The sequence below is a fragment of the Nymphaea colorata genome, unplaced genomic scaffold, assembly GCF_008831285.2.
Source record: "Nymphaea colorata isolate Beijing-Zhang1983 unplaced genomic scaffold, ASM883128v2 scaffold0370, whole genome shotgun sequence".
Classification (NCBI taxonomy): domain Eukaryota; kingdom Viridiplantae; phylum Streptophyta; class Magnoliopsida; order Nymphaeales; family Nymphaeaceae; genus Nymphaea; species Nymphaea colorata.
Window position 1 is genome coordinate 1 of NW_022204876.1, and position 12500 is coordinate 12500.

The 12500-nt window shown below is 35.5% G+C and overlaps 1 protein-coding gene, 2 non-coding genes and 2 pseudogenes across 3 annotated transcripts; 2 read left to right on the forward strand and 3 right to left on the reverse strand.

Moving 5' to 3' along the window:
- The first annotated feature begins 1802 nt into the window (after positions 1-1802).
- On the forward strand, positions 1803-1876 carry TRNAP-UGG (transfer RNA proline (anticodon UGG)). Its single transcript has one exon. It is a non-coding gene; the product is annotated as a tRNA-Pro (tRNA).
- Positions 1877-2008: 132 nt separating this feature from the next.
- Positions 2009-2082, forward strand: TRNAW-CCA (transfer RNA tryptophan (anticodon CCA)). Its single transcript has one exon. It is a non-coding gene; the product is annotated as a tRNA-Trp (tRNA).
- Positions 2083-5403: 3321 nt separating this feature from the next.
- LOC126409476 (cytochrome f-like) lies at positions 5404-8546 on the reverse strand (annotated as a pseudogene).
- A 13-nt stretch (positions 8547-8559) lies between these two features.
- LOC126409474 (acetyl-coenzyme A carboxylase carboxyl transferase subunit beta, chloroplastic) lies at positions 8560-12232 on the reverse strand. Its single transcript, XM_050075456.1, has one exon. The coding sequence runs from the start codon at positions 12079-12081 to the stop codon at positions 10621-10623; it is 1461 nt and encodes a 486-aa protein (XP_049931413.1). The 5' UTR covers positions 12082-12232; the 3' UTR covers positions 8560-10620.
- Positions 12233-12354: 122 nt separating this feature from the next.
- The window catches only part of LOC126409475 (ribulose bisphosphate carboxylase large chain-like), a 2161-nt pseudogene continuing 2015 nt past the window's right edge, over positions 12355-12500 (reverse strand).

Consider the following 12500-nt stretch of genomic DNA (forward strand, 5'->3'; position numbering starts at 1 on the left):
AAAATAAAATGTAGTAGGAATGAACGAACCCATTTCAATAAAGAAATGGGTCTTCTTCCCCCATTCTTTCTTTTTTCTTCCGACACGACAATTGAATATGAGCTCCGGATCTTACGAACAAAGTATCACATCAATTTGAGTTATGATTTGAGTTCTGATTCGATTGAAGAGTGGTCCTATTTCTATTTTTTTCTGGTTCTAGTGCCGGTAGTTCTAGAAATCGACTCGGCTCTCTCAAATTGTTTCTCATTATTAAGAAAAGGTAACAAAGATAAAATACGAGCTTGTTTTATAGCAATAGTAATTAATCGTTGTTGTTCAAGGTCAATCTATTCACTCGCCTGGTAATATTTTCCTTGTTCACTAATAATCGACTATTAAACTCATGTTTCTATAATCATTCGATCCCCCCCCCATTGGGGGCAAACGCCTACGAAAAGATCGCTGGCTTTACGAAGGGTCGCTTGAATTTCTCCATGGTTTATTCCTTATCTCTAAATACCATTCTTCTCTAAAATACCATTTCTTCATTCATCTCGGATCCGCCCGAAATGGCATTTTATTTGCTCCTAGATATGTTATGATTATTCCTTCCCGTTCCTTAAATGTTGGCACACGCCAGCCACACCGCATTCAATCTATTTCTTTATCTCCCGTGAATCGTATGTTTGTACAATAGGGACAGAATTTCTTCAATTCCAATCGACCAGGTGTATTGTGTCGATTCTTTTGAGTAATATATCTGGAATGCCCGGTGATTCTTCTTCTTTCGGCACCATTTCGGACCAACTGGTACATTCCAAAATAACCGTAACTCTGGGATTTTTACCCTTGGGCATAAACCTCCTTTGTATTTGGATTCCCCCAACTCTTCTTCTCTTCTTCAATCCGAAGAAGAAGAAAGGAGAAAGGAAAAAAATAGAAGTTGCTAACTGGAAATCTATTATGAAAGATTTCGTTGCAAGTTGTAATCATAGAATAGAGTAATACGTAATACAACTATTTACTACAATTCAATTACTATTCCTAATCTCAGTATTTTATTCAGTATCACTTAATTTAAGTATTTATCTAATCTTGAATATCCAAGCCTAGATCCACATTTCTATTTCTGTTCTCCTCTATTTCTTCTACCCCGAATCCGAGTTTTGCTGAGGTTTAATTCATTTATTCTTTCTATTTCCCTACTCACAAAAGTGAAGGGAGGGACAGGGGCTATTTAACAAACAGAGAATTTATTGCTATGTTAGCCAACATCTTCTACCACATCGATATACCACACCGATAACTAGAATGAAAAAAGGGGAATGTCAACGCATCTGGGAATAAACGATTGATCTCTATCATAGACCTGCTAAAGAACCGAACCATAGAGTAGTTAGCACAGGCGCTACGGAAAGGTATGTTTTGATATCTCGCATTGAAAATCCTCTTCTTTATTTAACACATATATGATCAGATATATTATATATTAGTTGTGGATCACTTGTATTTGTGTGCGGAATCCTTATTAACTAAAATGGATATGTCAACGATCCAGTAGATGAGATACTCCTGCCCCTGAATAAAGAAAAAGTAAGTGCCCGTTCCGTTATTTTTTTTTGTTCTTGAGCATATAAATACTCATTCTTTTATACGTTGTATTTCACCTTGGATTTCATATATACATAATTCTAACTCTTTTATTTATGTTATGAGACCAAAAAGAAAATGGCAAGAGAAATGTATATAGATATATTTAAGGAATAACGGTGTGGAAAGAAGACAGGGATTCTCTACAATGACACTGTACAACAATTGAAAGGGATGTAGCGCAGTTTGGTAGCGCGTTTGTTTTGGGTACAAAATGTCACGGGTTCAAATCCTGTCATCCCTACCTATTACTTATCTTACAGGCAGTAACATGGGATCAATTGAAATTGGGGATGGCATGATCATTAGTATCATTTAATGATACTATATGCAAGCTAAGAAGTATTGGGAAAAGATTATCTCTTGTCGTGATAAAGCGCTCTTAGTTCAGTTTGGTAGAACGCGGGTCTCCAAAACCCGATGTCGTAGGTTCAAATCCTACAGAGCGTGATGCTACTTTGTATCGAATCACATTAACTTGAATTGCGAACATCAATCGAATTCAATTTGACCTCCTGAGGGTCAAGGATAGGAGGTCAATGACAAGAAAAAAGAAATCTTACTCAATCAAAGTCCAACTGATCGCCGCGTCTGTATTGTAAATATGCAGTTACAAACAATCCGGCTAAAGTAATAGGAATTAGACCTAACACGATTCCAAATAAAAAACTTCAATCATTTCGATTTGTTGTCTTGTTTGAAAGGGAGAAAAGGTAATATCTATCTCTAATCCAAATAATAATCTGCATCACCCAGTAATCTCAACGTCCACGAATTTTCAATTGATGCTGGAAGTCAAAACCATAGAATACCTGGAATGGAATCTTACAGAAATCTGAATTTTAAATTCTCATTTTTCTGATTTGATTGTTCATTCAATTAATTTCAAATAAGTCGTATCTTGCTCAGACCAATAAATAGAGCTGGGGTTATAGTTGAAGCAGTCAGTAGAAAACCGAAATAACTAGCTATAGTAGGCATGAAGGAACTAAATGAGATACGTTCTTTTTATACATATGTTTATAAAGCACTTGCCTAAGTTTCCGTTTTTGCGAGATACCGAGCTACGATGATAAGAAAAAATCCAAATTGAAAGAGTTAGTCCTAATTTAATTTGTTTTCTTTTGATTTCTCAGTCATTTCATTATAAACAGGACTAACAAACGTGATGTGACGAAGGAAAAATCAATAGTAAATTTACCTTACTATGAATTCCTTATGAATTCCTCGTCTGTGACATCTACTGATCTCGTGATTCCGAATCAACAAATTGATTGAACAACTCGTATAGTAATACGAACTCTGTCTTGTAACTTCATTCACAAATGAAATTCTCTTTCATGGAAAACTATGGGATAGAAAGAAGAATTGGATTTTAAAATCATTCCAACTTGGATCATTGCTTTTCCTTTTCAATTGGATCCGTTTTGGAACGAACCGATAACGACTCTTTCTTATTTTCACTTACTTAATATAACTTAATATTTTTAATATTTAATATAATATAAGATATCTCAAAAGAAGAAAAAAGAAGAAAAAAGTATCCCACGACTTCTCAAAGCAAAGAAATAAAAGCGTTATTTCAGATACAACTCGATTCCAAGATTAGCAATTACAATTATTTTGTTGTTCTGGGTTCCACATTTTTTTGTCTTTTCACATGATGTAGTCCTATCTTCTTGTAGGTGGGAACCCTTGAATTGAACCTAATGAAACAATCTAATGAAAAACCAGATTAGTTCAATCCATTATAGTTGCATCATGAATTTTGACTGCTCCAACTATGTTCACTTTCCCTTATCGAATACTATTTGCTATTGTACTGTCCAAACAACCCCTCTTATTGGAAGGGGTTAGAACGAAAATACCTTTTTCTACTTCTACAACCACGAAAACTCCTTTCCAGATTTTGCATTCAATTGTGGGAATATGATAATTTCATTCATGAATTATTAGATAAGATAGATTAATTAAATATAAATAAAAAATAAAAGCCATCGAGTCACCTTTACCAAGATCTTCAGCCTATCCCAAAACCGGTAAAACATTATATTACAAGTAATTTTCTATTCTATTGAATGACACCTGCTTAGGCCTATACAAGGAACAAGAAAGGAAGAAAGGAATTCTGTACTATTTTTTTTCGATGCTGATTGAAACAACATTGCTGTGTCAGAGGAAAGATAGCTATACTGATTCGGTATACTCTAAATACACCCTTGGTACAATATTGACGATCTCACAAAGATTGGATATCAGTATTTCTCCATTTACTGATCTCTATCTTTCACGAAATCGATCCCCCTTTGACTGTAATATTGGAGCTCAGCATGTCTGGAAGTACGGGAGAACGCGCTTTTGCTGATATTATTACCAGTATTCGATACTGGGTTATTCATAGCATTACTATACCTTCCCTATTCATTGCAGGTTGGTCATTCGTCAGCACGGGTTTAGCTTACGACGTGTTTGGAAGCCCTCGACCCAACGAATATTTCACAGAAAGCAGACAAGGGATTCCATTAATAACTGGCCGTTTCGATTCATTGGAACAACTCGATGAATTTAGTCGATCCTTTTAGGAGGCCTTAATGACCATAGATAGAACCTATCCAATTTTCACAGTGAGATGGTTGGCTGTTCACGGACTAGCTGTACCTACCGTTTTTTTCTTGGGGTCAATATCAGCAATGCAGTTCATCCAACGATAAAATAAATCAATCTAATCCGAATTAATTATAGAGCTACGACACAATCAAATCCGAACGAACAAAACGTTGAATTGAATCGTACCAGTCTCTACTGGGGGTTATTACTCATTTTTGTACTTGCTGTTTTATTTTCCAATTATTTCTTCAATTGAGAGAAAGAAAGGAAATTCTCTTATCTCATTCGGAAGGATATCATACCCATAACTATCCATGACTGTTTATGTCTATAGCATGACCACTTGATGAAATGGGGAGGGAAGTGAGGTAAATGGCCGATACTACTGGAAGGATTCCTCTTTGGCTGATAGGTACTGTAACTGGTATTCTTGTGATCGGTTTAATCGGCGTTTTCTTCTACGGATCATATTCCGGATTGGGATCATCCCTGTAATAATCGGATGAACCGTACTGTAGACATGAAAGAGTAAGAACTCAACAGGACCTGACCCCTCCTTATATGGATTTGAGGTCCTGTTGAGTTCTTACTCTTCGACCAAGACCTTGACCCATTCCATAAGAGGTGGAAATTCATCCAGTCAACACAATCATAATATATACATGTATTAGATTTTTCTAAATGAAAAATGGTTGATTGGCCCCGATGAAATTACTACATTCCTTAATTTTTATAATGTTTTTGAAATGTTGAATCCACTGATTGATTCATAGTATCTATAGATATAGTGTGGACTTTTCCGAAGTAAGAATAAAGTAAAGAAAGAAGGATCTTTTGAATGACATAAATAATATGGATTTCTACAGATGAAACACCTTACAAATCATTCCTATACTAAACTAATTGGAAACTAGGAAACTATAGAAAAATAAAGTTTGAACTGTCACTTTGATGTGAGTGATGAGATCAGATAATAAGGTATAATAAGATAATCAAATTAATAAGGATTTTGATATGCCCGAAAACCCAAGATTTCCACTTTTTGACCCGGAATTAGAACATGAAAAATCTTTTTAAGCGAGTCTTTTTTCTTTTATAAGTTCATTGAAATTATAAGTTCATTGCAAAAATTCCATTTGCTCAATGGAGTTTCTCTTGCCCCTCTTTTTTATCCCCCATACTTCTCTTCTTTCTTATGAATTCAAAGAGGTTCCGATAAACCCGCAATTCATATTTATTTGATTTGACGAATGAGACCCAGAACCTTTATTATTTCGACGCAACGAAAGAGCGGAAAATTACTTTTCTTTCTTTGTAGAAAGAAGATTTGGGAGACGAGTAATCTTTCCTGGAGCCTTCCTTTTTTCTTCATTTATCCTGCTTTCTACCCCTGCTTCCCACTTATGCGTTTATTAGATATAGAATCTAAAAGTATTGAGGCATTACGTGCCATTTACCATGTGGCAATAAGAAACCTGGCATAATCACACTAAACTAAATTTTGTAAATTTTGATCCAATCATCTTCTTTTGCAATTCCATACTATTGCTATTTTCTAATCTGGAATACAAGTCATCTCCGATATCTCGAAATAGTATAATAAAAAGCAAGCAAAAAGGGGCTTTCCATGATTTTTGACCGCGCATACACATAATATAATTGCGATCAAAAAAATTCAGCTTTTTTACCAGCTCTATGTTGAGGAATCCGTGGATCTAGAAATTCATTTCGGCTAATTGAACCTTCTCAAATTGTTTCTTTTTAAGAACCAAAAAGATTTGCGCCAGAATAACAGATGCTAAGAAGAACAAAAGGCCTTGGATACGCAATGGATCTTGAAGTACTATTTCTGCATCGCCTTGACCAAAACCACCTACATTGGGATTACTTGTTAATGGCTGATCAAGCTTGATGTATTCACCTTCAGAAACAAGAAGTTCTGGTCCTGGAGGTATAATATCAACCGTTTCGTGTCCATTCGATGCATCAGATATGGTTATTTCATATCCACCTTTCTTTTCTTTACGTACTATTTTACTTACTATCCCTGCTGCTGAAGCATTATAGACTGTATTGTTACTCTTGCTCCCATCAGGATAAATCTGACCCCTTCCCCTGTTCCCACCTACATATATAGGATATTTTAAGAAGTGAACCTCTTTCTTAGTAGCGGGATCTGGAGAAAGGATGGGAAAGACGATTTCACTATATTTCTGACCAGGAACAGGGCCCACCACAAGAATGTTTTTTTATTAGGACGATAACTCTGAAAAGACAGATTACCCATCTTTTCTTTCATCTCGGGAGAAATACGATCGGGGGGAGCTAATTCAAATCCTTCGGGTAAAATGAGAACAGCCCCTACATTCAAACCTCCCTTTTTACCATTAGCAAGAACCTGTTTCAGTTGCATATCGTAGGGGATTCTAACAACTGCCTCAAATACAGTATCAGGAAGCACAGCTTGTGGAACCTCAATATCCACGGGCTTGTTAGCCAGGTGGCAATTAGCGCATACAATACGCCCAGTTGCTTCTCGCGGATTTTCATAACTCTGCTGCGCAAAAATGGGATATGCATTTGAAATAGATGCCCGAGTCATTACATATATCATCATCGATACAGAAATGCATCGAGTCATCTGTTCCTTTACCCAAGAAAAAGTATTTCTATTTTTTTGCATGGTCTAATCATTGATCCCGGAAATTTCTACAATAAATTAGGTAGGGAGTCAGTATAGTTCCCTATCCCCGATTCTGCCATTGTATGGAATACAGAAGTAATCTAATCCCCTCGACGAGTCAAAGCATAAAGAATGAGTAAGATTTTGAATGGTTTGTTTATATACAAAGTGACATTACAATTTTCTTTATGTTATCAGATTAAATCAGTTCTTCACTCATTCAGTGAATGATAAATCACTACAAGTGAAGGAGATACACGGTTTAAATAATGAAAGATCCAATATTTCAAAATTGTATCTAGAATGACCGGAAAGGTAGAAACGAGACCGGATATAATTTTATCATTCTGAACAAATCCAAAATCTTTGTAGAACGAACCAATCATTAGTTCCCAAGCGTGGGGCGAATGGAATCCAATACATAAATCGGTTAATAAGAGAATGGAAAAAGCTTTTATTGTGTCGCTTAAGTTATAGAGGAATTCCTGAACCCAAGAATTCAGAGTGATAAGTTCTTCATTACCCAGAATAGAATAAGCACTTAGAATAGCGAAACAGGTTATATTTGTCGAGAAATGCAAAATAATATGTATATGATCTTGATTGTGCATTCTTACCAATTGTATCGTTTCTTTGTGGATTCCTATACGAAGCTTTTGTATATGTGTCTCCGGATACTCCTTTATCATTTCGTCCAACAAGAAAAGTTCTTCTAATTTGATGAATCCTTCTAGAATGTTCTTTTCTTGAATATCATTCAAAAAAGTTTCGGATTGGCTGGTATTCCACCAATTAGTCACCCAAGGTTCCATACTTTTATTAAATGAGAGAGAAATTCCCCAAGGCAGAAATACGATAGATGCAAGATATGGTAGGGGATTCAATGCTTTCTTTTTCGTCACTTCCAATCCGTGAATTGTTAATGAACCTGATTCATTTGTTGACTATGTCTGATATTTGTATGATGTATGAAGCACGAGTTCTATAACGAGGTATGGAACCTATGGATCTATTTTCCATTGTGTAATTTGTTTAGTCCTTGTCTCCAGAAATGGAATAAGGGTTAATTTATTTCGAATGCGGAGGTAATGAAATAGTGGCCCCAGACATCTCAATCGGTCAAATTCGGATCAATTGCATGTTCATTTGGTCTTTTTGATGAATGCCAGAAAGAAGCACTTGAAGTAACAAACATGAATATTATTCGTATTTCGAGAAAAACTCTTTTGTTATATCAATCAATTATTTCGAATTGTTTCACTGATTATCCACATCCCAGGAATAATCGAGGGGATAATTCTGAAAAATACCGATGATGAAATCCGAAATAGTCGGCAAAACGGGAGTGGTTCTAAAAAATCCAATTGTTTGGTCATCAAGAAACAAGCATTAAGAAAGATGAATAAAAGAAAGGTGACAAAAGAGGGATAATTTACTGGGTATGATCCATCTTATCTTCATCTATTCTTATCTTCATCTATATATAATGTAATGTATTGATTCGAAATATTGGTCCTAAAATCCTAAAATATGGATTCTGTACTCTGACCTGATATATGTGATGAATACATACTTATGAAACTTGTTAATAATATGAAAATGAAAGAATTCAGTGGAATTTCATACGCATGAAAATAGTTTTGATGGACTAAAATCACTTCATGGTATGATTGTTCCATAAGTCCACCTGCTCCATGGTACGCAGGACATGGTATTTCCATCGGGATGTGGGAAATAGGATTTAACTAAATGTTTTCATCAAAGGAGCGAAACATCAGTTATAGTTATATTAAAAGAAAAAAAGAAAAAGGGATTCTTGGGTTCCCTCCCTCTCCCTCGTGACGAGGAGCACTCATTCCTCGATTTCTTTGTTTCATTTCAAAATACTTCAATTGGTACGCGCAAAAAATAGGCCGATTCGGCAGCTTTTTGTTCAATTTCTCGTGGAGTTAAATTCTCATCGGTACGCGTCAATGGAATGTCTCCCCGGCCCCCAATTTCCATATAAAGGACACGGCGAGGAAAAAGACCCTCTTTCACTTCTATTCTGATCGAACGGATATCTCTTATACGGAATCGAAAGAAGATGCGACGATTTCTTCCAGGAAATCCCCAACGAAAAATACACACTATTCCTTCTTTTCTATCGAATTTGTCATAACCGCTACCTACACTCCACAAAATTGTGCACCACAAATAGGAGCTAATGAATAGACCCGCGATACCGTAGAAACACATTACGATCCCTTGTGGAAAAAAAACGATTTGCTGAGATGGGAATAAGGATATCAGATTCCTACCAAAATAACTGGAAGTTCCAACCAATAAAAATCCTAGTGAACCTAAAAAAGGATACAGGCCCAGCAGAAGTTACTTATTTTTCTAGAACCCGTTATAAGTTCTATCCATATATGTTCTGATCGCCAATTCATACTAGATTAGATCGAGTTTCATTCTATTGGAATTGAGAGAATCATCAAAATGAGTTTTTTGGCTCCCAAAGTAACTTTCATCCGCTAATACTATCACGATGTAAATCATCAATCAGGATTCATTCATCAAATCAGTTAGATAGAACTAACATCTCCACCCATTCAAACTAGCATCACCCTCATTCATATGATCTAGATATATCTATTTACATATCATTATCATACATAATATATATTCCAGATATCCGATCGACCCGTTGAAATAAAAGTCGAGCTATAGATGCATAAACATGGATTGATCCATATGATCATCTATTTACATTTGTGGTTTGTGTCCGAAGTCCGAAGCCGCATGTCGTACCATTCCCATTAAATGAAATGAAAATCTGTATTATGATCCAAAGATTGAAATAAATTGATGAGATTGGAGCCCATCATATCTAGACAATCTTGTTTTTTTGAACATGGAAAAATAAAGAAACCATTGCAATTGCCGGAAATAATAGGCCTACTAAAGGCACAAAAATAGAGGGTAAGTTGAGATCTGTCATAGAATCGGTGCCTCGGTGTATTTAATTGATACTTCTCTTTGTTATAAAGATATCTATTATAATTATATATTATAATTATAAGTATATTAATATAATATTCTAAGTTATTAGAATATGAGTGCAAAGAATGTGGATCTAAACTAAATAGAAATTAGTGTACTTACCCATCCTTTTCCGGGAAATATATGTATGAGAAGAGAATCTTATTATTCTTATTCCTCCCTTATGTTTCTAAACAAATTTCTTCTCAAGGATTCGTTATAATTTGATCCAACAAGGATTCATATTACAAATGTATGATTCTCGGGAGATATAGAAGTGTTGCATATTGATTTCTATATCTTAGTTAGGTTGGAACATTTGATATGTAACAAGGGGAAGGGGGCTTTTTTGGATTTCTCTAATTTGGATTTCTCCGAAGGAAAAAGACACTACTTTGATCTTTTATCCTGCTCTGTTGCTAAAGGGTCCGTCCCTGATCTGATTACTCATTAGTAAAGGTAGGATAAAAGAAAAGATGGATCTGGAGAAAAAATCCTCTGAAACTTCTGATTCTTACTACTTCACTACAATTACAAATTGTCTTTATGCCAGCAAAGAAAGCTCCATCCTTGCTACTTCAATTCTGATAAACGAAATGAACTACTTTTTTGCCTACAAATAACTAAATCTATCGCTCTACTACTTTTTTGACTTGAATTTCTTTGGTTCAAGTTCAAGGGCGGGGAAAGAACCCATGGAACTGAAATAACTCACTCGGAACACCTTTTAAAAGATTACGCGGTACGATTGGATCAAATAAACCCTTATTGAATAAATACTCCGCTACTTGTGAACCCTCAGGTACTGTCTTCTTCAATGTTTGTTCAATTACTCTTTTACCCGCGAATGCAATGTAAGCATTGGGTTCGGCAATAATGATATCTCCCAACATACCAAAACTGGCTGTCACTCCACCAGTTGTAGGGGATGTAAGGATTGATACATAGAATAATTTTTTATTTGATTGATAATTGTATAAAGCGGAAGATATTTTAGCCATTTGCATCAAGCTCAAACTTCCTTCTTGCATGCGCGCTCCTCCAGAAGCACACACCATAATAACTGGGAGAGATCTATCAGTAGCATACTCGATCAAACGTGTAATTTTCTCGCCTACTACGGATCCCATACTACCCCCCATGAACTTAAAATCCATAACACCAATTGCTATAGGAATACCATTGAGTTTGCCTATGCCTGTTTGAACAGCCTCAGCCAAACCCGTCTCTATTTGATAAGAATTGATACGATCCCTATAAGGGTCCTCCTCAGAATGAAATTCAATAGGGTCCATAGAGACCATGTTTTCATCCATAGGGGCCCAAGTGCCTGGATCAATCAAAAGTTCGATTCTATCTGAGCTACTCATTTTCAAGTGGTATCCACATTGTTCACAAATATTCATTTTTGAACTAAAAAATTTCTTATAATTTAATCCATAACAATTTTCACATTGAACCCATAAATGTCTGTATCTTTTATTTCTATCTAAATCATTATGTCTTCCGAAATCACTGTCACTAACACCACTAGTTTTTAGATTGGAGCTCCCACGGTCACTACCCCTTTCACTATCGCTACAAATGTAACTATAAATGTAATTGTCACTTGAATTGTTGCTACCATTTGGAATGCAACTATCCATATTGGTTTCAGAACGAATATAACTGTCAATGCAACTATTTATGTGACTCTTCCAACTATGCCTAGTATCATACACGTAATGATCATAATAGCGATTGTAACTCTTAGACCCATTATTTAGATTCAGATAACTAGAAAATAAACTTTCTAGTTCACCCAGAAAGTAACTATCAGTGTCAATCTCAAAAATCTGATTTTCAATATCGAAATATATGGAATAACTGTCACCATTACTATCCCTAACCCAAAAAGTCTCACCAGAGATGAGACTCCAAACGTCCTTGACACCGCCCAAGTTGAGTAAATAATCAACATTACTGCAACTATAACTGCCCCTACCACTCCAACTATTAACGTTTTTCTCACTATCATTTATAATGGGTTCTTCACTCCCGCTGGTATTTCCAATAGGGCCAAGACTCGCACTTAGTCCACACCTGCGCCCTAAATCCTCATTAGACAACATTGAATTTAACCACCATTTTTCCATAAAGCCCCTCCGCCTCCTGTTTGGAAATACAATACAATATATGAATAGTCATTCGCTGAATAATCTACTATTTCATTTCCGATCGGAATAAGCATATGGATCCAATTCTTAGGATTATTATCTCATACTCTAATACTAATAATAAGAAGTGAGTATTGAAAGAAATGATTCCTTTTTTGTCTTATGGAAGCCGGAGTATCACTCACTACACTATCACTATATATGATATAATGGAATCTTTTCTTCACTTCAATAATAAATTAAATAAAGATCAATTAAAACAGAGGTTTTTCTCCCATGTCGTAGACAAATACTCATTAGAAAGATAGAAAGAAAGATCTGTTCCCTCCTCTGAATAATTTTTGTATATATTATGAATATTAGTTTCTATTGAAACATGGAACGAAAAGGACAATATA